This window comes from Cheilinus undulatus, linkage group 13 (assembly GCF_018320785.1).
Source record: "Cheilinus undulatus linkage group 13, ASM1832078v1, whole genome shotgun sequence".
Classification (NCBI taxonomy): domain Eukaryota; kingdom Metazoa; phylum Chordata; class Actinopteri; order Labriformes; family Labridae; genus Cheilinus; species Cheilinus undulatus.
Window position 1 is genome coordinate 40,839,926 of NC_054877.1, and position 26,409 is coordinate 40,866,334.

A 26,409-nucleotide genomic window follows, 5' to 3' on the forward strand; every position below is an offset into this window, starting at 1 on the left:
TAATTGCAACAGTTGCATAATATAAAGGGTTAATATTCTTAGACTTCCTGCCTTTTACTCATTCGCTCTGTTTAGCCTATTAAAAAGTCTTAATTTAACTCCAGTGTGTTAATAATTGTGCTTATTCACATTATTTTTACAAAGGTTTTCTTCCCCATCTATGCCTTGGGAAACAGGATCATGTGTTAACACCCCCCCCCCCCCCATTACATCATAAAGACCACTCGTGGTATTTGAGAAGTTTTATTTTTTCTTTTTTTTCAGCATTTCTTACAACAATACAGACGTCACAGAATACATAGTTTTACAAACACAAAGCACACCACCACCTTGGTTGCTGCTGCTGCTGTCGTAAAGGGAGGGAGGGGGACGGGGGATGGCGGTTGCTGTAGGTTCTGGTGGTTGCCAGTTAGGCCTCGGCCATCCTTATTTTTCTAGAGACTTTCAAATTTATTTTAGCTAAAAAGAAGCTGCCCTTCATGGTTGCCATTTTCGGGGACGTTTTTTTGCAGCATAGCAATATGATGGAGCAATGGACAAAGCTTTCTTTGACACATGTAGGGGAAAAGAAAACATCTCTAGACTATGATGTGAGCGTGATGTTACCTCACAGAGAGGAAGCAGAGATGGAGGTTCAAAAGAAGAGGCTCAGCTGGACAGTGTTGCAACTAAAGAGCATTGTTCTGCTTGTTTTCTTGTCAACATTCGAACTAAAAAAGATCTTTCCTTGCTTTTTTTCAGGGTACTCTGCAGAAAAATTACACCATCTAAATCTTGACCATCTAGTCTTGAGTAGTTTATTATTAGATTTTTTATTCCTGTACAGTGAAATAAAACTTCGACGGATCTTCAAATGAATTTCTTTTTTAAAAATACAGAAGGCTTTTTTTTTATTCCAGCCATTTTTTCCCCAAGAAACATTGTTCCCAAACCCTGCCAACTAAAAACAGGACTTTGATAGTATATACTTCTGTATGTGTCTGCATGTCTGTGTTTGTGTGTGAACTCTATGTCATTTACACCCAACATTGTAAACATACATAGAACTATATTACATGTGCTTGCACTGCATCTTGAAGGAGGGAAAATTTTGGTTTACTTCACTAGAACACCACAAAAAGAGGGATGAAGGGGAGGAAAAGGCTCGCAAAGAGAAGGAGAGGTGAAAGAGGAGGAGTGTCAAACTCCTTACCAAGGTTGTGAGGTTATTCTCAGTTTGGTTGAAAGCTCAGTTTTAGTGGGAAGGCCCTTTTTTAAAATTCTGCTAAGCAACAGGGGCATGAAGATAAGTTTTCACCTCAGCGGGGGGGGGGGGGGGGGGCCCAAAAAAAAAAAAGAAGCTTTCTGTCGAGCCTGTTTGTCCAGCACCACTGAAATGTCAAAGAAGAGCTTGAGGGGAAAAAAGTAGTCTTTATATTCTGTATTAAGAAGTTCATTCCAGCTCGGCTGCATGAAGCTACCAAGTCTCAGCAGGGCTTAGCTGGGTGTTGAGGGTCTCCGCTGACTGCATGTCCATCAGTGCACATTCCAAGTTACATGTACAGGAAGTGATGTCAGCAAGGAAAATACCCCTCCATCTATGAGGATTACGCTCTCTCCATTTTATTTATTTGTTGTTGGTGGCGAGTCAGGAGTCAGTGTTCATGTTCAGCCCTCCTGAAAGAGTCTATGAGTCTCAAAGATGGCCTTCGTATCTCCGTGTGCTCTCTGAGGGTTTGAAGCTGCCGACCAATGGCCAGGAGAGAGCGCAAACTTGACAATCGATGTGGAGTGTTGGCGATGAAATCCAAAATGAGAAGAAGAATGGACTGGAAGGACGAAGAGGCGCAGGGTGTGAAGGGAGGGCAGGTGTGCTCTTTACAAGTAGACACGCCTCAGGTCTCCAGGTGAGGTGATGGTGTTGCACTGCGGGCACAGCTTCTTGTTACCCTGTGATGGAGAGATAGACATAGTTAGCTTCAGTGTTTCAAACACTGGTTTAATGACAGTGGGTGGTTTGTGGGGTCAGTGGCAGTGTTAATTTTGTCGACTAAAATCATCATCTACTACCTATTTCCATGAGGAAGAGCAGACTAAGACAAGATAATAGAGTATTGGTGATATAAGCTTGGGTGAAAATAAGTATAATTTTCGCAAAGGAGAATAAAACGAGACTAAAATGTCTTTTGGACATTCAAAATCCATTTTATTCAGCAAAAACACAAGCACAAATGAGGCTAGAGAGTAGTTTTTCATCAGCATTTTCTCATCAATTAAAGCATAGATAGTGCATTAATTTGTGCATGTGTAGAAATGCAGAAGACACAGTGAACTAACATCCACTCTACCGTGCAGGGTGGCTGCTGTGTACGGCTGCTGCATGTGGATAACACTATGCATCTCCTGAGAGTGCACCAGTGCCTGACAGGTGAGCAGAAACATGTCCTGTAACTACTACCACTTCCTCCTGTGTGTGAATGTAAAGCAGCCTGTTTGCAGCAGAGCACCATCTCACAGTCCTTCAGCTCTCTCTCCTCTCCTCTGCTTTGATAGTGTGCCATCTCCAGTAAAGCAGCAGGTGATAATCTGCAGCACAGGGCTGACAGTGAAACAACACTCTGACTGGGTGGTCTCTGCTGCTGTCCTCCACCTCTCTGCCTGCTTGCACCTCTCAGCTTGTTCCTCTTTTTGTTGCAAGTGCTGGCACATTCCTGCTGACAGATTTCACTGTCTGTGCGGTTTCTGTATTGGTTACAGATGTTTGAGTGAGTGTAAACAGATTGTGTAAGGTAAGTGGAACATCTGGTGTTAACTAGAAAAGGAAGCTGCAGAGATTGCTTCTTTGTAAAGGATGCTTAGAGCTCAACCAGAAGAATATAAAAGCTTTTTTGCTTCTATTGGCATGATTTAAAGTCATCCTGCATATTTTACCTCTGTGAAAAATGACCTGTTGGACATGTATGATCAACAAATCCAACCCTGGCTGATCTTGAGAGTATCTCTTTGGTATGTGAAGACTTTGATCAGTCCACTGTAATGTGTATAGATGGTGTGTAAAATATGTGAGTTTAGTCTTTTTCAGTGAAGCAGTGTTTGTGTTATATCTCACACAGGTACAACAGAATCCACATATTTCATAACTGAAGTTCCTGCAATATCTTTTACCTTCCACCAGCCCGTGGCTGCTGAAACTAATGCACAGTTTCCTCATGATTTAGAGGCTTTTTTATCCCCATAAGCTACTGAATAAACTTTGCAGTGGGTGCATAGGCTAAGGTAGACTAAAAGGTGAGCGCAAACACACTGAAGAGGTGGTGCAAGAGACTGACAGATCTCACACGGTCTCGCTAAGAGGATTTGTGGCTCCACAGTACCCAGAACACTCTCTTTATGTCTGAGGAAGGAGGAAAGACGAAGAGGAAGGAAAAGATGGAGATGAAGACAGAAAAGAGTGTCTTCCTACTAGTGATGTTCCTAGCATTTAATTTAAAAACTTCTGAATCCCAATTAACCTCAGAATTTCTATTGTTAGTTAAGAATAATCACACTTTTTGTTTATACCTTGTACCATCTTCACTTAAGGGTAAGTGACTTCCTTTTTGGATATTGACCTGCTTTTGAAGGACAATTATTTTGAAATGAACATGAACTTAATCACAGAAAAAAGAACTTATTTTGAATAAAAAGGAAATAAAGGAAGGAAGAGTAAAAAGGTAAATGTTTGATATTACGAGATAATTTTTGAGTTGTCCACTGAGCTGAGTTTTTAAACTGAAATGAGACATTAAGGAGCAGTGGTGGACTTATTTTACATCACTGATGCTGCAGGCAGAGGTTGCAGTGTGGTGAGAGGGACATTAAGCCAGAGATAAATCACTATTAGAACAATTTAATGCACTGATTATGGATCTTAATTCATGCTGACAGCCCTCGATTAAACATAAATTCTAACTGCATTTATACTACGAGTCTACACTTGAAAAAACACCCAGAGTTTTTATTCAAAATTTTTTTTTTAAAGGATGATATGTTCTTAGGTTTTTATAATGTATCTCCTGAATTATTATAAAGTTAGCTGTATTTTTTATGGGTTATTTTTTGTTGAGGTTTTGACTTTCTTGTTGTGTTCTCATTCTTGTGTTTTGTTGTGATGTAGGGATGCACAATAATGGATTTTTGCAGGAACTCCATATGCCAATATTTACAAGTTAATTTTAGCAGATACTGACATTTAAATGTAGTTCAGACCTAAAAGTTCAGTCCTTAAAACATACTTTTAAGTGGAATGAATGATGATGAAAAAAAGAAAGGGCTTTAGCTGACATGCATCTGTTGGTCCAGCCTAAAACTCAGCTAACTCTGCCAATATTTACAACTTAGCAGATTTTATAGCCAAAATATTGGTTGTAAATATTGGCAGAAATGTTCAAATGTGCCAATCCTACCAATTGCATACCTATTATGATGCTTTGTCTTATGTGTGATTCTGCTTGTCAAAGCACTTATAAACATCTGCTTTTAAAGGTGCTATGCAAATTAAGTTATTATTATTATTATTATTATTATTATTATTATTATTATTATTATTAAACAGTAAAAATTGATAACTACTTCCTGAAGACAGGATCACAGGAGCAACATTAGCTAGCCCCACCTTCTATTTGCAGGTTAACATCCACATTTCTTTGCTGGATATTGCCACTCATTGTTTCGGTAATATGAGAGTATAATCTCAAACAGCCTCTGGATTACTTTTTCTCCATTTTCAAAATTGAAATAATGCTAAACTGTGCTGTTCCTAACTGGTGCTATTAGTTCTTGTTGTTGTTTACATCGTATCAAAGAGCATTGTGGAAGGAAGGCAGTATAGCCCTTAACCACAGGAACAGGGGCTACTAGTGGTGGGTGGCTGTGTTGCAATTTAGATGGAGCATTTAACTAGGATTGTGGACCTGATCAGATGAAAATATTATCATTTTAACTACCTTGGAATTCTGGCCATCAAGACTTCAACCATTTAGGTGGCCAACCATGCATGTTCCTATTTCATAGATTAAGACATATGCTGGAAAGCATGTAAAAATGACTCACTGATGTCCACTTAGCCACAGTCACATTTTCCCATGTTAGCTTAGTTGCCGTCTCTCTCAGAATAATCACGTTAACAATTAAGCTAGGAGGTTTACTTTACTCATGAACAGTTCTTTATTATGTTTGCACGTTCTAATGTGTGAGGCTTAAAACTGTAGTGAAAGGGTACTGTTAAACAGTCTGTTTAAGGACAAGGTGCAGATTGCTGAAGTGAAATGAGACATTCCTCTTGCTATGGTGTGCCTTATATGACAAAATAACATGATTAACGCATATGACTCTTGCCTGTGCATCTATTTAAGCATCTTTCATTCATACACTGTGTGAAGGAGTCTGTCTGTTGTTTGTTTGCAGCCTGTCAGAGCTGTGTGCTCCTGTTTGGTGTGGGTGGTAAGTGTGTGTGGGTGTGTGCCCGTCATGCTGCGCTCCAGCTGCCTCGCTCATTAAAGCGGTGAGGGGCTGGGCTGACGTTAACTAGATTCACAGGCATTTACTTTGATCAGCCTGGCCCTGCCCATTTTATAGCTGTCTCCAGGCTACAAGTTTAATGCCCCATACATTAGACCGGCTACGGCAGCATGCGCGGGTTCCCAAACACACCATGAAACACACAAATCTGTGATCAGATGGAAACAATGGCTCCCACTCAAGAACTGTTCCTAACAATCTCCTTAAGAATGTAATAAAAAAGGATTAGAAACCCTTAAAATCCTTAATAAAACATGCGTAGGCTTTTTAACTTGTAGCAAAATAGAGTTTTTCATCAATCAGTATTGATCTTATACTAAATACATGTTCACAACAGTCATTGGCAACATAATGCTCAGATAAACTGCTACAAGGGCAGCAATCTTAAAATGTCTTTGTCACAAGTTTAAAAGTCTGATTCTCCTAAGCTTGCTCAGACCTACAATTAAAAGACTAGCAACATTTATGAAACTCTTTAGTGTTGGTGCATGTAGTAAACCTATATGAAACATATGCAAAAAAGAAACAAATGTTTAAAACTGTGGATAAAGTTTAACAATGTTTAAATGGCGCTTTGACAACTTTTGTCACAGTCAGATCTGTACAGACATATACTTTTGTTAATGAGGGTCTACAATGCCACTTAAATGTTGCATCTGAGCTACAACACCTGCAACTACATTAGTCTGTAGCTCTGGAAAATGAGCCCACTCTTTGCTCTACTACCTGGAATTAAACCAGCACAGTGAACAGATGGCATCCTGTAAGAAAAGTGCAAGTTATATGGTCCATGACGACTGGACTGCATCACCAGCAAACACAACTAGCAGCTAAATAATGACAAATATACGGTGTCAGCCAAAGGTCACATTTCCTGCTCATGTATTACTTTTATTATAGGGGAAGCACATCTGAAAGGCATTCCTGCTGCTTTCATGACAATTTAAGATACTTGTTGACAGCTTACAAAGGAAAAAATACTATTAAGATAGGATTCTAACCATAACTCTGCTCTCATTATGTGTGTGCAGTCATACGAACCAAATATCAAACATGCCAGAAATCCACTGACCAGTTGGGATGGCCCGACTTCCAAGTGAGTTGTTACTCGAGATTAATGTCTGAGTGTCTACTCAACTTTGACTACAATTTGTGAAACAACTTAAAAATGTTTATCTGCTAAGTAATGCATGTCGCAAAGAACCAGGCATTTTAGTAGCATTCAAAACAGACGTCAATGTTGTTATTGAAGAATGAGGATGTTTCCAGGCTGCCATTTCCCTATCTGGCTAAATGTGTATTTAAAATGCTCAAAAAAACCCCAGTCAAATTCATCACAGGGGCGCTGTGTCAGTTGGTTTATGAGGCATGGCCATTGTGTGGAGTAGAGAGTGGCTAAAGTTAGCAGCTAGCTTTGCCAGCCTTTGGTCCTTGCTGCAGATTAATATAGTGCTTCATGTTTCATTACTCATCACTTTGCTTGAATAGCTCTACATGAGAGTAGCCTACTTCATTTTCTAATTCAAACACTGCCACAACTGCTGTTCCAACAACAAATCAGACTTACTGGTTTGGATTTAACCTTTAAAGACCCCAGAAAGTCGGCCAAGTTCCAGCTGGCTAGAAAACGTTCTGTAAGAGCTACAGATGTGATCTTTGCCCCCCCTAAGATCTTAAGTGGGGTGCGAGGTTTTGTCTGCTTTGAGGGTGCTAAAGTTAGATTTGCAAATATTGACTAAAACAATGATAAAGCAGTTATTGAGTAGTTTATACAAAGGTCTTTTGATAAGAAAAGCATGTATATGCCTTTTTAAGGGTTTTATCTTTGAAACAATTAAAATCTTTGTTGATTTTTTAGGCAATGTGTCACTTTTTCTTCTCTCTTGGCTCCGTTTTTCTTAGGTACATGTAGGGGGGGCTCCAATGAAAAATAGTTGGGAAACACTGGGTTGAAGGATGTGATCAACTCTTTTGAAGAGCTATAAAGAGTCAGCACTCAATACAGTTGTGGACAGTGTCTTATTCGCAAATGTTGATGATGCTCCAGCTTCTAAGTGTTTCATACATAAAGCCCTTGAGATGAGTGAAAGCAGGATTGATAGACTAAATGTAAATAAAGTAAAGCAAAAAGAGACAGTGAGATGAAGGGTAGAGAAAGCTTTGCAAGTTTAAAAAATGAGAACACATCGAGGAACCAAAGAAAGCAAATAGGAGACGGCTACCCTCCCTGCAGGAGAAACACTGCGCTCCATTTACCACATTATCACCGGCTAATTACACACTACTGAATATATTAGACTAACTAATAACCAACAAAACCACTACTTGTGTGTGTGTGTGTGTGCAGACCTGAGGCGCAGTGTAGAACTCATTGAAGGTTCAAGTTGACCACTTTATTCCAATTTTTTAACAAGCCTTTTGGGGAACATTCAATCTAAGCTCTCCCCACAGACTACTAGAAGAGTTTGCACTGGCTGGATTTTGTTCATGTGTGTTTGTAGGAGGAGAACAGGTCATTTGGTGAATTTTCCATTTAAGTTTCTCCCCATGGGGCACGGCTAAAGAGAGAAACTCACTGACTATAAAATGAGGCTGCAATAACTGCCTGTCATGAGGAGCTGGCCTGCAGCAGATATGATGGTGTGTGCGTTAAAGAGTATGCGTACCAGAGTCCTGAGCCAGCATTCTTCACAGTGGACGTGCCAGCACTGGATGGAGGTGAGCGGCATCGTGTATGAGTCCTAAAAACACACAGAGAGAAGGAAAGGTGAATTCAAACTGAATGCAAACGACACAAGCATGCCAGGTAACAACGACCAAAACAACACCGAACATTTCCCGACCGACAGCATCGAACCACTAACCATGAACGACACAGCCAACAGCCACAGAACACCTGAGCAAGGCAGCACGGGAGGCAACTGAACCGGCAACCTGCATACACACGCACAGATAACGGGCAGGCAACGAGCAGAGGCAGGGGGGAGGCAGGCAGAGGGGGGAGGATACAAGGGAGACAGCCATGAATGAACCCAAACTGATGGGCACTCTTTTCTTTTCCTCAGGAAAAGAATGACGAGATGAAGGTGGAGGGAGGGAGAGAGGAAGGGGAGCGGAGGAGGGAGGGAATGCCTTACCCTCCGTAGGGGCTGTGGGAGGAGCCTCTTTATGCCGCTGCCGTAGCCACCAATCACAAGGCCCCTGTACAGGCAGTACAGGCCGAGGGGGAGGGACTTAGGCTGCCTCTCTCCGGCCTCATTGGCCAATGGCCGGGGCCCAGGCCACACCCCTAGACTCTTGAACTCCACACCTGACTGGATAGCAGGCTTCCTCTGCGGAAGGGAGGGGGTGTTGGGGAAGGGGGGAGGAGAGGGAAGGGGAGGGGGGGCGAAAGGTGGCAGCTAATCATAGAGGCGGGTTTTCTGATCGCGCACGCTTAATGCTTAACAAACACCAACATACAGATGCACAGGCACACAACATGAGAGCGCATGAAGCTCGGTCAGCCAATGAAAACACAAACGTCAGGAAACGTTCCTCTCCATTCATACTGAGCCTCCTTCATTTATTTCCTCCCACCACTGTTATTCTGATTATTTCAAATCTTTAGGTCATAATGCCTTTTAGTTTTAGTCACGTATTAATCATCTCTACCTTTTATAGCAGGGATCATCAACTACATTTGTACAAGGGCCGGCTTTTTCCTAGCTGAATGCTTTGGGGGACGGACTTTCAAATTTACTAAAATAAAAAGACATTTTGGTCTACTTTACACATTTTTAAATATATATATATATTAATTTCTTTGAAATGTATGCTATTTTTAGCTTCTGAAGTAAGCTCAGTCCCTACACCTTAGCCAGCCACAAGGGGGCTACTGAGATATTTTTGCTGAATATTTCTGGGGCTGTTTTGTTCTCTGTTACTAAGTTTCATGCTGTGTCATGATTGGTGGAAAAGCCCTGCAAGAAACAGGTTTTTTAGTTTTGCTTCTTAGTCTGGAGACCACTTGAAGTCATGAGAAAACCACAGTTTAAATCAAGAATAAACTGATAAGTATGTGTTTATTATACATCATATTTGTTGATAATGGCAGACAGGTGGATTAGAGCAAAATGGATCAAACATTAAACCAATCTGGATAAAATAGCTTTAATCAGTTACTTTGGGGTTTATTTTATTAGCTATGGGGAATTTAAACAAAAAAGATACACTAGATATACATCAGCATATTTTTCCTTCTGCCTATTTCTGAAGTTGATAATGTTCTGGGGGCCGGATGAGAAGATGTGGGGGGTCTGATGTGCCCCTTGGGCCGCCAGTTGATGATCCCTGCTTTATAGCTTTAATCAGTGAAAACTAAAAAAAACTGCTGAAAGGCAGAAGAGCTACAGATTCAAGCTACCTAACAGCTTGTGCTTTCACATATTGTGGATTTTAAGTGTCAGATGAAAACTAAAATACATTTTAGTCTCATTTAGTCATCTCAGTCATCTAAAAACTGTCGATTCATTTCTATACAATAAGAAATCAAGTGATTATTTTCTAATTTAATGCAATGAGTTTACAAAAATACAGATTTTTTTCAGGTTTGTGTCTCCTCTTTGTGATCAGCGGACGAGGATATTTCAATTTAGAAATGGAGTGCTTCACAGATGATGGATTACATTTTTTTTGCTCTATGCAACCTTCAGTCAAAAAATTGCAAGCACTACTTATTTATTTAAGCATTTACCTTTTTTTCAAATCCATAAAAGCCCTTGTAAAAATCTTTCATTCTCAAATTGGACACACCTGAATTCCTACAATGACCAGCAGATGGTGGTAGAAATCTACAACTATGATTAAGCCACACAGCCGCCTTAAACAGCGGGAAATGCTGATGAACAAACTCAAACTTTGCTCCTGCAGGAGAGCTCTTGTTTTGACATTAGATCGTTAGCACACGCTTATATTGCATGTATATATTACGCTTATAATGCAGAACTGTTTAAGTTTCTGAGTCATAACTTTGTTAAAAATGTTTCTGCATGTACTCAGAGGCTGCAGTACAAATCTTTCTCTAAAATGCTTCCTGATTACAGACTAGTTAAAACCTGATGACTTTTAGATGAGTTAAAGACGGAGGGAGACAGATTAGAGGTGAGGCATCAGTGTGAGTGAACGTCGCACACGTATTTGCCTTCCTCTGTTTGTGTGTGCGTGATGAAAGACAGTGACAGATGAGCAGAGAGGAGACGTGTGTCCGAGGAGCAGTGAGTGATCGATCGCTGCGCCTTGCCCTCCGTGTCACCTCAGGCACCCGGCGACCTTTAGGAAGCGCAGGCGTCAGTAATTACCCGCTTTACACACAAACACACACGCATGCAGGATGCCGACGCTGTGCTGTCCACCAGCTTGAAGGATGACGGGATGGGCACTTGACACAAAACAGGAAACATAGACGCTGGGGGTGCAGGTTTAGTCTTATTCAAGTATCTGTTAAGCACCGTGAATGATACTGTCATGGCTGAATGCCACATGGTTTCTATTATTGATCAGAGTCCAATCAATCACCTGCACATGCTCAGAACTATCCTTACACTTAATCATACAGCATTGGCTCCTGTTTGTATCCGGGGTGAACTAACTATATTAAATGCCCTGTCATTATATTCTTTCTGTTACTGCAGCGTGTATTTTTATGATGAAGTCACACAGAGCGCCTGAAGTTTAAATTAAAAAACAAAATTTGCATAAGCAGAGATCTGATTTTTTAAGCACACATTCAGTTTACTTGCAAAGCCATGCAGGAGTACAAACTATCACAACACCAGCAGCACTTAAATGCTTATAAAGCCACTAAGGTATCAACAGTTTGAGGTGAATGAAAAACATAAAGGTCACACGTGCACACAACATGACTCACTTCATACTGATTGATAAATTTATAGCACAAAGTGAGAAAATAATAAACTAAGTCTGCAATGTGGTTTTCCATTTACAAGCATAGTACAATTTTACTCAACATTTCCTCTGAGAAAGAACAAATTCACAAAGATGGTGAGAAATTATTTGCATCAAACTAGATGGTGGAGCCTCAAAACAAGGTGAAGAATGGGAGTATCCAGAACTGCATCCACTTATGGTATGTAAGGCTTCACAGAATTAAACTAATTGCAATTGCAATGCAAGGCAATGAAATTGCATGACTGCTTAAAAGGCAGCTATTAATTTTATATGAAGTAGTGCTTAAAAGGTTTACAATAATGCCTGCAGGAAGGTCTTGAAGTTTACAGTAGTGCCGCTGCCTTTGCAGTTTGTAGATGTACCTTTATTTTCAAAAAGGACTTTTGAGGGGGGGGACATAAAGGTATTTTGGAAGCAGGACTGTTCAAACTTCAACTTAACACTGACAAATAAAAAAAAAAAAATCCAGTGGATCTAAAGTTGGAGAATTGATTTTTCAGGATGCTCACACAAACATCTAGTGTCATTTAGAGCAGTCGCTCTCAACCCAAGGACCCACTACCATCTTCGTAATGAGCAATTGCAACTCAAATTTCTGATTATTTTTTAAAAATTTATCTAATGAAACATCAGTGTAATTCTCCCAGGTTTTTGGGGCACATTCCAGAAAAAAAATCCATTAAGTTCAACATAAATTCCCTAATGTTTATAGGAGGTCTCTAGTGAAAAGTCTTAAGATATTCCTGGAAATCTCCAGAAAAAGACTGCTGAAAGGTTCTGCAAAAAAGACCTACCAATTTCTGTTGAATATTCCAAAAAGTCCCAGTACAGGAAAAGTCCCAGATAATTTTACCAAACATTTCTGGGAAAATGACCAAAGAAACCCCCCAGAATGAAAAGGAAAATTCTTCAACCTTTTTGAGGAACTTACTTTAAGTTTCCAAAAAATTAGGAGTAAAAATTCCTTGAAAATTTCAGATAAATTCAAAAAGAAAATTCCAGAACAATCCAGGAAAAATCTGTCAGGCACTTTTTAAAAATCCTTTCTGCTACCCTTCATTAGATTCTTAGATGATGTTTTTCCCCTAGCAAACATTCACCATCCACCAATTGAGAAGGAGTTTTAATGATACCAGCACTTTGATTTTTCTTGTATCAGTTAAAAAAAAAATGAAACTGATATCCATTTTGATAGCTCAGTTATAAAAAGGATCTCCTGGACAGTGGTCATTAATGCCATCTGTTTTCTAATGACTACCTCCGTTCAAACACAAAACAATCTAGAGGAAAATCTGGGCAGAAGAAGGTGGAATCTGGAGAAGCCTGCTTTGATGTTTTTGGCTTTATAAGACCCATTTTGAAGAACCCAGACTGAAGTGGTACACAGCATCTGTTCAGCTGTGGTACATGGATGCTCTTCATCAAACGAAGCTAAGGGTTTTACCTTCTACTGTCAACCTGAGCACTATTTAAAAGTTCACTATTAATCCATCCAAACTCTGCTGAGCTTTAACAAAAAAAAATGACTTAGTGGCTTCTTAGAAAAGCACAATGCTGACAATGAAGACAGGCAAGCAGAGGAGCAGAAAAACTTCACATAAACTCACCATGCAGATGAGACACTTGTATCGGTCTCCTCTCAGTATCTGCCTCTCCAGCTCTCTGATCCGAGCCTTCAGAGCCTCCATGGTAGTGGCCGTGGACTCTTCCTCTGTTACCCTGAGAGAGAGGAACAAGGACAGACAGAGAGACATCAAGTTTAGAGACACAGAGCTGCAAACCCCGGCATGCTTAAGACTAAACATTTCCACATTGAGATAAAACCTAAAAATCTAAGAACAGTTTCACTATTATGTATGTGATTCCTCTCCACCTGCCCTTGTCACTCTGAACGTGCTATTTTACAGAAAACGCTGTATTAAACTCATGCTGATGGAAATCATCAAGTTGGTTCTGCATATCCAACATTCATCTGACTTTTGCTTTGACGATTGTGGCCATGGCTGTTGTGTTTCCTTCTTCAGTCAGCTTGCTTCCTGATTGGCTACCATTCTGTTTCAAGTGACAGCCCACAGAGCACTGGCAAGATAATCTTGAGAATCATCAGAGAATCTGCTAACTTTGGCTGGAAGGTGGGAATGTGGCTTAAAATCAGGACAGTTATCTTGTAGTGTGTTCCTTGCTTAAGAAGGAGTCCAAGACAAATTTCCCCAAAGGGACAATAAAGTGTATCATATCGTAAGAAGCTTAACCAAGGATGTTTTTGATATTTCTTCTTGTAAAATGACTGAAATGAATATGTGAGTCATTTTTCTTCTGTTGTCCAATAGATTATTTTACAGCTTTAAGTCACAGCCATCTGATTATGACCTCAAACCTGCATTTTGTCACTCAGCATGCAGTTTGGCATGATTATATTGAACATTTTTGTGTTACTATCTTCCGTCTCTGCAGCTCGATACACAGTCAAGGCTTTTTTTATCGTACCGACATGGCTGTATCCTCAAAGGCCCTATCTTGCGACATTTCCCTTGCTTACTCCACTCTCTCATCTTCTGAATTTATTCCACCCTTTTATCCTTCAACTTTCCTCATTTTACTTTCAGCAAAGTCACCTGTTCTCTGATTTTCCCTTTCATGTTCACTCTTATCCTCTGTATCCCTTCAATCTCCATGTCCATCCATCCTTTACAATTTATCTCCTTGCCGCTGTATTTATCTCTTCTTGTCTCGTCCTGTACTTCATCCCTTCTTCCTTCTATCCCGCATCCTCCCTTCCTTCCTGCCACTAAGCGGCCTCTGATTAATGTGCAGCATGATAACAGAAAATGCGCATTTAACACTGTCGGCCAGCATATGAAGCAGCCATAACTAAATCAATACGGGAGACGTACAGACCACAATGCCGCCGCTGATGATGATTTGGCGCTGCGAGACGAGGCCGCACTAGCCAGCTGGTGTTTATTAGAGCCATCCACTCGCAGTAGCAGTGTGTGTGTGTTAAAAGGCAGTGAGTGTGTGTTTATGGTGATGTGGTCATTTTGCAGCCTGATAGCTAGCTGATCTATGGTATTGATCTGGATGGGGAAGGACAAGCGCAGAGAGGGAAGGGTGCATGGAGAACGATAAGTGGCTGTGTGGTTATGGCTTCATTTGCTGCATCCTCAAACAGCGGAGGCTGCAAGAAAAGAAAATAAGGATGGACTTTCTCTATATCCTATTAAGAGCCGGGCCCTGCGCTGTAGAGAATATGATTAGTTTTACATCTTATTTCTTTGATACCTACCAGGCTCATTAAAATAAATCGAACATCTAAACTAAATGGAAGATTAAATCAAAGTTAAACATTTCAGGTTAGCATGGCTATATCTCCACATCCTCAAACACACTTTGAGGCTTAGCTGAAGAGCTTAGTGTTTGCAGGACATTTATTTTATATTTAGTAAAACTTAAAGGGGATGTTTGACTGTCTTGAATGGTTCCAATCCTCAGTGTTAATCAAACAGTATTACCTGAAACCCCCTGACTTTTGCTGAAAGAAGTTCTAGTCTTAACTAAGGCTGAGCAATGAAACGAAATCTGCATTAAGTTGCAATATGTCCTACTTCAATTTTAGCAGAAGGTGCAATATTTCTTTAACCTGAAGTGTCAAAATACCAGTTTGATACTTATTTTGCAACAGAGGTGTTATGCTCTACCTATCATGCTAACAATCAAATGCCATTTTTTTAAGTTTTAAAAAATATCCTTCTTTCCATGATTTTGCATGTTTTTCTTAATCAAAATGAGAAAGATCATTTCAAATTTGCAGTATGAGTCAAAATGATCTAGACTGTTCAACCCTAGTTTGATTTATCTGGTATTGTGTGGGTTATAATATAGAGCAGTGATCAACATGGGGAGAAAAGATGTGGTTTATAGGTTATCTGTTGTCTTTGGATACCAAATTAACCCCAAAAACAATTAACATTGAGAAAGTTTTATCAGGATTGACTTAACATTCAATCTGTTTTACAGGAATCCACCTGTCAGGCATGATCAATTAATATGATGCATGATAAACACAGACTTTTCAGTTTAAATCAGATTAAACCTGCAGTTTTCTGTCAAGTCTCCACCTCAAGCCAAAATTGCTTGACCACCCCCCCAGAGGCCAGCTGCGGTATAGGCGGTAAGGACTGATCTCACTGTTAATGACTCGAAATTACAATCAATTTAAAGGAAATACAGATAAATAAATATAATAAATGTAATAAAAAATATTCCCATTACTAGGCTTACAAGCTTAAATGACAAACCGTTTATACCAATTTTAAGCCACAATGCACAATTTTTCTTTCAAAAAACATTGTCAGAATAATTATGGTGTTAGATTGACTTGCTGTTGGTTGATAGGGGACTCATTCTTTTAGACTCATGACTTGGTTACATTGTTGTTTCAAGGTGTGGTATATATGTTCCTGCAAAGTTTCGCCTTCGATATGAAGGTCTAATGAATGATGCAGTGATTCCCTTCTGTGCTAGTTTCAGTGGTATTGACAGAGGCAATGCAAGGTGAGGCTGGCTCTGCAGGAAGGGATCTGTGCAGCCAGTAAGGCGGCTCAGTGATGTCTGAATGACTGTGTGGAGTTACCACTGTTGCAAGCTCTTTCACGCTTCTGCAACACTGCAATTCATGCATAATCTATTTATAAAGCCTGTTTATTTTTAATAATAATAATAAAAAAAAAACAGTCATGTCGACAAAAGTGCTGTACAACCAAGGCAGACATGAGGCATTTAGGCCATTGTGCAAAACTTAACTGTTGATGCAAGCTTCAATTGCAAATTTTTGCTTAAGTTTCTTGGTGTGGTCTAATAGCAAAGGTCGAGACACTGAAGACATTCCTAGCAGTCAAGACCTAAAGGAAAAACTGACATTACATCACTGGGGACAGAAAGAAAGTGTAGAGGTATCACTTCTCAAAAATATTATTTTTTTTCTATTGTGCAAAGACATATTTTTTCTTTGGTTGAAGCTAATGGTTCCTGTTTTGAACAGCATTAGTAGCGGGTCGCACTTTGTCCTGCAAACAATGATTTACTTGTTTTGAGGACTCAAAGTCCTTCTCTTGAAGGACAGTAGCTTTACACACTAATCCGTTCAGCACTACACAAAACCAGATTTTGCTTCTTCCACTAAGGTCCTTGGGAAAAAGTCAACCTGCTCTAGTTCCTTGCTGTAACCCCATCATCATCCCGTGTCTATAAAGACTTGGTTGGGACTCCCAGCCTGACTCGCCACTCCATGCCCTATAAACTGCTTTACCCTCTCCTCTTATTAGTTCTGAGCTTGTAAAAAGCCATTTAGCCTTGATTGGTCTGCTAGCTTATAAAGCAGCAGTAGACTCAGAGCTGGACGGGACAGGACGGAGGTTTGTTCCTTAAAAAAAGGCTGGTCTCATTCTTTTACCAGCTCTAATAAAGACTTCTGTCGCTCAGACACCACAAAGTCTGCCAAGGGGCTCTAGCTCTTTGTCCCATGGGAGTTAAAGAAAAAGAAAATAAAGTTTTACTCTGAAAATATTTAATTTTTTCTGCACATAGCTCCTTCTTCAATACAATGAAATTTAATTCATTAAAGTAAATTTATAAAAAACCACCCTGAAAAAGTTATTTAATTTCTCAATCCAATAAAGAGACATGTTAATCTATCTTTATGTGGATGTGGCCATTTAAACCGGTGTAGGGAGCTGGGGAGTGTAAGACATGCAGAGATTTAATGATGGTTTAAAAAAGGAGAGCAGGATGACTTCACAGGGCAAAGGAAAGGAAAGGAAACTCTCTGGGGCTGAATCTGACACACAAGGAGATAAACAGCCTCCTAACAAACAGGAACCACAACTAAGAATCCTTGAGTTTAAGGCGTTTATGCTGTTCGTGCATGCCTCTGATTTAAGCTAGCTCAGGGGTCTTCAAACTTTCAGACTATGAGCTAAAACAAAACTTTATGTTACTTTGGGACTCTGGCACAGAATGACAGAATGACAGAAAAAGGTAGTTTAACCTGGGTTAGAACCAAAAATATGAAATACTCCCAGGAGAAGAAATACACCAGTGTGTTAGGGCTGGCTTTTACCACTTAGCATGGCAGTATCTTTCTATGAAAGTAGCAAAGGCTATTGCACAAACAAATCAATGGGTGTGGCAAATTCATCTGAGGAGAGGGATGGATTTGCATTGCTGTGACAGGCTAAAGGAAAAGTATACTAACAGAACTTATCCTCTGGGTAGTTTTCTTTCCTTATAGCCTTGCATACTAGCTGCCCTCTGCCAACTGTAAAAAAGAAAGGTTTAAAACACCTCCCCTTCAAATAGCAGTCCTTCTACCACTATATGAATATGTCAGAGATTTATAGTGATTAAACAACAGAATCAACATATTTGTCTGTACGTCCTGAACATCTGTTTGCATGGTTTTATGTTTCAGAGAGTTTGTGAGCACGCTGGGATGAAGCTCTGCCTCTAAAGGTTTAAACTGAATCTGTGGCCTTGATCTGAAGGTCTGGCATCATAAAACCTGAGGAACTAACGCTGAAATACAACTTCCATTCACACAACTTGCTACTACTCCAACTCAGTTACTGCCCCGCCGGGCTTTAAGACTGTTGTGTCTGAGTATGTGAGTGGAAGAAAGTGAAACAGTTGTGGATCTATTCCTCCAGTTGAATAGAGAGTGCAGAAGAGCCTGACAGAGACAGATAGATGGCCATGCCTCCCCTCTATTTAGCGCTCTGTGCCCTACGTGTGTGAGGCTATTTCTCATTTCATTAGTGTGTGTGTGTGTGTGTGTGTGTGTGTGTCTGTGTGTAGCTGAAGACCTCCACCATCCATCTCAATCAGACCCACGTCTTAATCTACTGTCTTCCTACATTTTTGCCCCGCTTGTTCCTCTCTCAACACAAAGACTCAAACGATGCAATTACAAAACAATCAATTAAAAATATACAACTTAATCCGAAATTCTAGAGCTGCACTTTTTTTTACATAACGATAATCATTATTTTTTTTTAGATCAATACTGACATTATGATTTTTATCATGATTAATCCTATTTAAGGGATTGTTTTATTTTGAAAATATCCTGCCACTAACTTCTTGCCAAGGCTAGACTGGGACAAACATTCTGCTATGGCATTTTAGCCCCTGACATCTGGTCAAATATGATACAGCAGCAGTCCTTAAATTTGCCAACTGCCCCGCTCTTGGGCTGCACAATTTACAGTACGCTGCTAAAGTTTTAGGCATGGTTGGGCCAAAAGTTGAGGCTCAAGTAAGGTGAAGATGTGGCCAGTCAGCTGCCAGAGGGCACCACTGGAAAGGAAGAAGATTTGACAGGTTGTACTCTGGATGTCTTTGCATACTACCAGGAGTATGGGAAAATAATCTGTTGAAAAAATATAACCCACATCTTCAGGGTATAGTAAGGGGTAAATGTGGCCTCGGGCATCATCTGGGCTGGAAGAAGGGTTTCCATAAGCCCTGGGGTAAGTCTCGCCACTGTAATGAGACTAAATACTGCTAGTGCTGAGCTCAGGGTTATTAGCGGCAGTCTTAATTATAATAGGCCACATCAGAGAGTAAAGTCTAGACCTGCTCTCTTTAGGTGTCTTGAGATAACTTTGTTATGAAATGGCATTATACAAACAAAGGTTGATTAAGAGATAAAACATTGTTTTGTTGAGCTGCCCTTCACAATGCTCATATCACCGAGTAAATAAATCTATGAGAAGGGCTTTTACAATAAAACCTTGCTCCAGTAATCAAATCAAATATTATTATTGCATTTCTCCATGGCTTATCTTCACTCTGGGCACTGATAGGCTCACAAAGCAAGTGAAACGGTTTTCTTTTTAACTGATCATTTAATCTCACACTATGGAGCCACAATAATGGCATGTACACAGCCTTATTGTAAGCTATTTAGCTATTCAGTAAATTTAAAATCACACAAATGAGACACCAATTAGCGTAATACATCTGCCCTTTTGGAGCTCACATTTTCCAATATACCTGTCAGGCTGTTAATGCTGCAGGTTGGAGGTTGTATCGATGCGCAACTGAATTACGAATGCTACGTTTATCTTAAAACACAATTTAGCAACCCATTATCTTCCTGCTAGTGCGTTAGCAAGCTAGTTCTTATGCTGAACTGCAGAGAAGTCTGTGCGTTTGTGAATCCGCTGCCGTATGAACTTGTATACAAGTTGACACTGTTTCGTGGCACCTTAGCATGCAGGTTCAATAATTTTGTCGGTTCAGCGTCGGCACTGTGGATAAGTTAGCTCCATGGAAGACATCGATAGCCAATTCAGAGGCAGCAGAATTATCACTGTTGATAACTCGCTGATGTTAATAACAAATATGCTTCCTCTTGGAGCTGAAGCTTGCGCTGTGTTAAAGGTCACACATTTTACCCCTTTAAGACAAGTTTATATTGGTCCAAGAGGTCCTGAAAACATGCCTGTGAAGTTTATTGGTGAAAAAAACCTCAAGTATTTGATTTTTGCATTTCTAAAAACCCCTCTGTGTTAGCCCTGCTCAGAACGAGCTGTTTCTGTGTCTGTGGCTTTAAATGTTACTGAGCTGTCTGACTCCACCCCCAACTCCACCCCTCTCCGGATATGAATGTAGCTTAATGGATGTGGCTCTCTTGATCCTCCTCTCAGCTGCCAGCTGAGGGTCAGTAAAGGATGAAAGAACTTTCTTCTGCGCGAGGAGGGCCAACCGAACCTGGGGTGGTGCTAAATCCCCACATGACAACATGAGGAGAGAATCTGAGAACGGTTTGTTTTTAGCACATATTTTCTGAAAGTTGGAGAAAGAGAGGGCGGGAGGGAACGGAATTTTCTGATTCTTGGGGGGACTGTGTACACGCCAGGGGCAGATATTTTTGTTAGAAAAGCCTGAAAAACTGTATTTTGCATAAGTGACCTTTAAACTGACTGTGATGACTGCCCTGCTAACACTGCCATCTTGTGGAGACTCACATAAAATCTTTAAATTCTCCCAGCCTGCTTAATACTCTACCAGTCACTTGTACCAGAGCTATATTTGACCCACAAAAATTCTGGTACTGTACTGTTTCTAATAAAAAGTAAAGAAAAAGTACAGCAATTTCAGTGGACGGTGCAACATCAGAGTAAAGGAGTATGCAAATAAACATTAAAATTAGAGAATGTTCACAAAACCACACAAAATCAAACCTGGTTTAAACAGGATAATGTATTTATAAAGAATTATTTTCAACAGACAACCTCATAAGAGTTTTATGCAGGTGGAGCACTATCTAAATGTAGATAATTGCCAACAATTTAGTTTCTTTGAATGCGGAAAGTTCAAAATTGTGATTGCTATTAAAATTGAATTAATAGTGCAGGTCAGTATAGTGTTTCACTCTGCAGGTGAGGAAGTAAATCCCACACATGTATGTGCTGTGAAAAAGCAGCGGTAAATCCCTTTAGAGCATCGTTCCCTGCTGCACCCTGTTAACCAAGGCCTTAACTACACTGACACACCATGATAAAACATTTAAGTCACTATTGATTTCCCCTGCTCCGGCTCGATTTGTGCGCCGGTGTTTGTGTATGTGTGCAAGTCTCAGATGGCAAAAGGGAAGGGGAGGATGCTGTTTAGAAGTGCCTGAGAAAAATTAAGACAGAAGACTGGAGGAGAAGAGAAATGGGAATGAGAAAGAAGACCGAAAAGGGAGAAATATGGCTGAGAAGAAGCAGAGAAGAAGAGACGACATGAGAGACAGGGAAGGGAGGGGGGCTTGGAGGGTAGGAATCTAGCTTCATCACTTCCAAATTGAGGACAGATTCAATTATTTGCAGAAACCACATGGAAATCTCCCCGCATTGTTCCAGCTGGAGCACCAAATTTGGCAGCAATCGCATTGGCGGCATTGGAGGGGCCATTTATCTTGGAGTGTCTCAGGCATTGTACGTGTATGTATGCGTGTGCGTGTGTTTGAGAGTGTGTGTGAGAGAGAGGGTGAGCTCATTTATCTTTCAGGGGAATGAGCAAGGGAACGAGGACGCCCCGGGAGGCGACCAGATCATTACCCATCTGGGATCAGAGACACAGAGAGATTTCACTAACGCTGCCCTGTGCAACGCCACACATACACACTCACATGTGTACAATGTATCAATGTAACCAAAGGAGACAAATCTCATTTTCATTTGGGGACGGAGGAGCACAGGAGCTCCACAAATGCGTGCATTTACAGCGAACGGAGAAGAGTGAGGCGGGGAATTGTTGCAGCCAGCTGACTGCTTGTTTCATTGCAATCATTCAGCATCTTGTTGGCTCCCTTTAAATGGACACTTAGATTAAGGCATGTTCTGCTGCAGGTGGACACTGAGACTTCAGCGAGAGCCTCATGTTTTAACACATAAATATATAAAGCAAACAAAGCATAACTCAGCTTCAGATTTGTTTCTCTAAGTTTAAGGCGGTTCTTCAACCTGATTTTAGGGGAAGAGCCTGACATTTCAGACATGACTGATATTCTAAGCTGAGCCCTTCTAAATTGTAGTCTTTTGTTATGGTGTTCTGCAAAAAAACATCTTTTTCTATTACAAGCTTCAGCTAAAACAAGTGAAACTTGGACTCACACATTATAGCTAAAGTGTTGGCATCAAATTAAATTAAAAATATGTCACAAAATTCCAAATCCAAGAGATGACTTGTCCAAAAACATGACTTAAAAGGAGTCTTGTCACTAAAGCCACAAATTGAGTTGCGCAACACTCTTGGGAGTTTCATTAGGATTGTGTGTTGATTGTTGTGCTGTGTACCTAGGGGTATGAGGAATATGACTGCTGACCACGTCTAGATTACGGCCTGATTGGCTGCTCCCGACTGGTCAGACGGATTTCTGACATGTTTTCCGTTTCAGTTGTACAACTCCAGACAACTCCCACAGTAAGAGCAGAACCACGAGCAGAATCCTCAACTTTGGGGTATTTTTTTTCCCTTTGAAACTGTCAGACAACATGTTAAACCATCATGACAACAGCAGGAATACATTACTAAAGAACGACCAAGTAGCAAGCCAAACCTCACCTGTTTGTGTAATTAGGTAAAGGTGTGTTCTCTCCTCCTGAACTTCAATGTCTGTAATAACAGCAACATAAAGCGAGTGTTTTTGCACAGCCTTTTTATCTGCCTGTCTGGGGCTTTAATACAGGGCTCGAGATGATTTGTCTTTAGCCCGATGGTAATACTGCGACTTACATCACAGCTGCTTATTGATGATTTGCTTGTTTTAAGTCCCTGATGACTCAAAGAAGCGAGAGGTGGTGATAAAAGAGCTCAGAAAAGCTGCTTTTTAGTAGTAGCACAAACTCACTGGTAGTTAAATCAATGGTTAATGTGGTACTGCCAACAAATCCTTCAAAATAAAAGTTCGTAGTTGTGGGTTTTCCTGAGTGCTGTTGAGAAATGTTGTGTTAACAGGAGCAACTTGACTCACCTCAGTAAAAGACGATTGAAAATTCAAACTACAGGTCCAGTTTTGATTTTAGAAGATTAATAAGACTTTAATGAGCCATCACAGGTTTGCTGTTAGGGGAAGAAGGGGGTTTTAACTTCTGAATATGCATTAAAATTGTTTTTCTGTTTAACTCTGTAATACCGTGATATAATACTGTTACCGCAAAGGGCAAAAGAAATATTGTGATATATTTAGGCTTTAACGCCCAGGGCTACTTTCTTGTGCTGAACACTAGGAGACATCATCTGCAGATTTAGGCATACAGACATCAGGTATATATAATCAGAGAAAAGGCTACCCACAAAAATAGTATTGTTCAAAACTCGCAGACACATCTCACGGGCTAGGCTCTAGGTAAGACAGTTCAGCTGTGGAGATATTCTCTTACTACTGAAATACCTCTGAAACACTACCAAAAGCTACTTTAGACCCTCCTTTCTTTCTGAAATGTACCAGCCTTTGTTGTATCTCTGTAACTTTCATAATGGAATCATCATCTCTGTCTCTGCTCACCTGCACTGACCTGCCTTTAGACACATGCACACGCACAGATCCATAGATAAAAACAAGGACAATCACAGCACAGACAACAACTTATCGAATGCACCCCCTCACTCAGCAAACACACACTCACCCACATGCATCCCTCTAGCCTTGCAGCGCTGTGAATGATCAATACACTTCAAGCTGCTCTGCTTATTCACCAGTTCTCCTCTCTGCTGATATTTAATATGGGGCACGCACACTCAGACACACATGGAGAGTCGATTGATTCATTTAAATGAAGCATTTATCACATGAAACCTACATGCTGGTGTCTAATACTAATGTTAAAACATGGACAAACATTTATTTTTTGACTTTGTACCTTATTAAATCTAAAAACATGAGTTTAGCTCAGCTTTAAATACCAGATATTCTTTTTTTTTTCAGATAAAATGACTGAAGTGGAGGAGGTTAAGGAAACAGCAGCAGAGTGGTGTTCTTCAGGGATACCCTCAGCTGGACAAAAGAAATCACTTAAAGAAATAGAAGCTGGGATGGAGGCAACAAGCAGACTGACCCTGGCTCAGTGTGTGTCTGTGTGTGTTTTTTCATGTGTATTTGTGTGTGTTTTTGTAATGGCATGGGGGCAAAAGGACAGGAGAATATGCCAGACATGCAGAAGCAACCAATCAACCAAATCCCTCTTCCTCTTTCCTTGCTCGCCCACAGACGTTTCTCTCTCCTGCAATGAGCTGACCTCTATTACCCATGCAGGGGACAGGGAGGGGATGTGTGTGCACGTGTGCTTCAGTGTGTGTGTGGGATTGTTTACTTGTGGCAGAATATGGATGAGGAGATGGAAATGAGGGAATTACAGAGCACTGGCCTTTCACACTCAGACTTTTCTAATGAATAGGGCAGTGTGGCTGCTCCTGATTGGTGTGTGCCTCTGAGTGTGTGTTTGTGACACTGCTGTGTGTGGATAGTTTCTGCAATGTTCAATCCAACCTGCAGCTAAAGGAGGTCAAAATATTTGATACTTGAAGATACCACTTCTTTGGAATCAATACAGTCTTTGTTTTTAATGAAAGAAGACAACTACATCTATTTCATGAGATATTTGCAGATGGAAAGAAAACTGCAAGGAAAAACTCCAGCACACGGCCCTTAATTGCACATATACATTGGAAACATTTTAGTACTTAAACTTTGTGATGTATTTCAGCAGTTTAGACCAGTTGTTCTCCACTAATCTGGCCTCAGGACCCACCACCACTCCCTGAATGAGCAATTGGGACCCCAATATCTTAAAACTTTCAGGAAATCAAATTTATTAAATAATGAATGCTGGAATTTGTATCTTATTTTGAATATAACGTGACGAAAGAAAGAGACAGGACAAGCATACCTTTAAAGAAACCCTAAACTGATATGCATGCACATGTGGTATTTCATTCCATTTCCCATGATGAGGTGTAAATATTGGCTGTTTTCAGGAAATTCTGAAAACTTAAAGATTTTAGAAATAAAGCCAGTTTCATTTCCTCAGAAAATGAGATACATGGGTTCATATCTCTAGAAAATGACTAAATTGTATTCATTACAGGGGAAAAATAGAGTAAAACAAAATGTGCAAACGCATTTTGGCTATGACCCTCCATAGCTCATGTACTTTTAGATGCAGTTTTCTCCATAAACAACTTCGCAACCCTCTGAAAACAGCTCCGTGACCCACTTTAGGGTCCCAACCCACCAGTTGAGAAGCACTGGTTTAGACAGTATGCAGGATTTTTCTTGCAATTTCTGTTAATTGAAAGTAGAGGTTGACCAATTCGGTTTTTCAGGGCCACTACTGATACCAATTATTAGTAGTTTATTATTCAGGGTTCCTACACACTTAAAAAAAATTGAATGTAAGACTTTTTAAGACCAGAATTAAGAAAAATTAATAGCATTTTGTGCAGAAAAAGTTAAAAAACAAGTGTATTATGTTTGAGTTGGAGCTGATAATATTGAGAAGCAATTGATCATGCTGGAGTAATTGCAAAAAAAAGACAAAAAAGTGGAGACATCAGAGGAGCTCGACTGCTGCTGAATTAGCAGAGGCAGAGAGAAAGGGGAAGATTTTTGCACTTCAATAAGGAAATGCATATCTGATATTTGTGTCTGTAAGTACATTTAACTGGTTGTATCAAGAGTGCACACAATATACCTGTAAACAATACCTAGAGCAGTGGTTCTAAACTGGTGGATCGGGACCTAAAAGTGGGTAGCAAAGCCCTTTTCAGTGGTTTGCAGATGTGTGCCTGGGAGAAAAAAATGGTGCCAAATGGTCTATGAGACTTTATAAAACATGATTTTTTGTTGTTGTTGTTTCTGTTACAGCTCCTGTAATGCTTAGGCCCAAGCTCGACTATTTTTTTTAATCAAATACATCTGACTGACCAAAAAAATCCCCCAAATTTGGGTCACAATTCTCCTTGAGTAGTTGATGGTGGGTCCCATGACTCAACCAGTTGAGAACCACTGACCTAGAGAGTGGAAGTGCTGCCCTGCACACCAGTCACAGGGCTGGCAGTCTGCATTGTTTATACTGCAAAAGTCATTTTTGAGGAGCTGTACATTGGCTAGGTGTGTACACCTTTGCCAGGGTTAAGGGTTATGCAAACCTCCAGATGAACCAGTAGCATAAATCTGTCTTTACTTATCTGGGAGAGCAAACTCCCACAGTGGCTTTTGATAGACAGTTTTGTCTGGGATTTAAGCAGAAAATAGGCAACCTTCTGAGTCTAGAACAGAAACAGCATAAATTGCTCAAAGTTATGTAATACTCAAAGGAAATTTTCCATCTAAAAAAGGCACAAAAAGGTTTCAGAAAGCTCAAGTTATGAGTT

The 26,409-nt window shown here is 40.2% G+C and overlaps 1 protein-coding gene across 5 annotated transcripts in view; it reads right to left on the reverse strand.

Moving 5' to 3' along the window:
* Positions 1–229: 229 nt before the first annotated feature.
* The window catches only part of rnf220a (ring finger protein 220a), a 265,577-nt gene continuing 239,397 nt past the window's right edge, over positions 230–26,409 (reverse strand). For all 5 annotated transcript variants that reach the window (XM_041803399.1, XM_041803397.1, XM_041803396.1 and 2 more), the window contains 3 exons: positions 13,095–13,206; positions 8,205–8,279; positions 230–1,929 (listed from right to left, as the gene is read on the reverse strand). In XM_041803399.1, the coding sequence (XP_041659333.1) occupies positions 1,858–1,929; positions 8,205–8,279; positions 13,095–13,206 (259 nt within the window). In that variant the 3' untranslated portion in view covers positions 230–1,857. The remainder of the gene's footprint in view (positions 1,930–8,204; positions 8,280–13,094; positions 13,207–26,409) is intronic.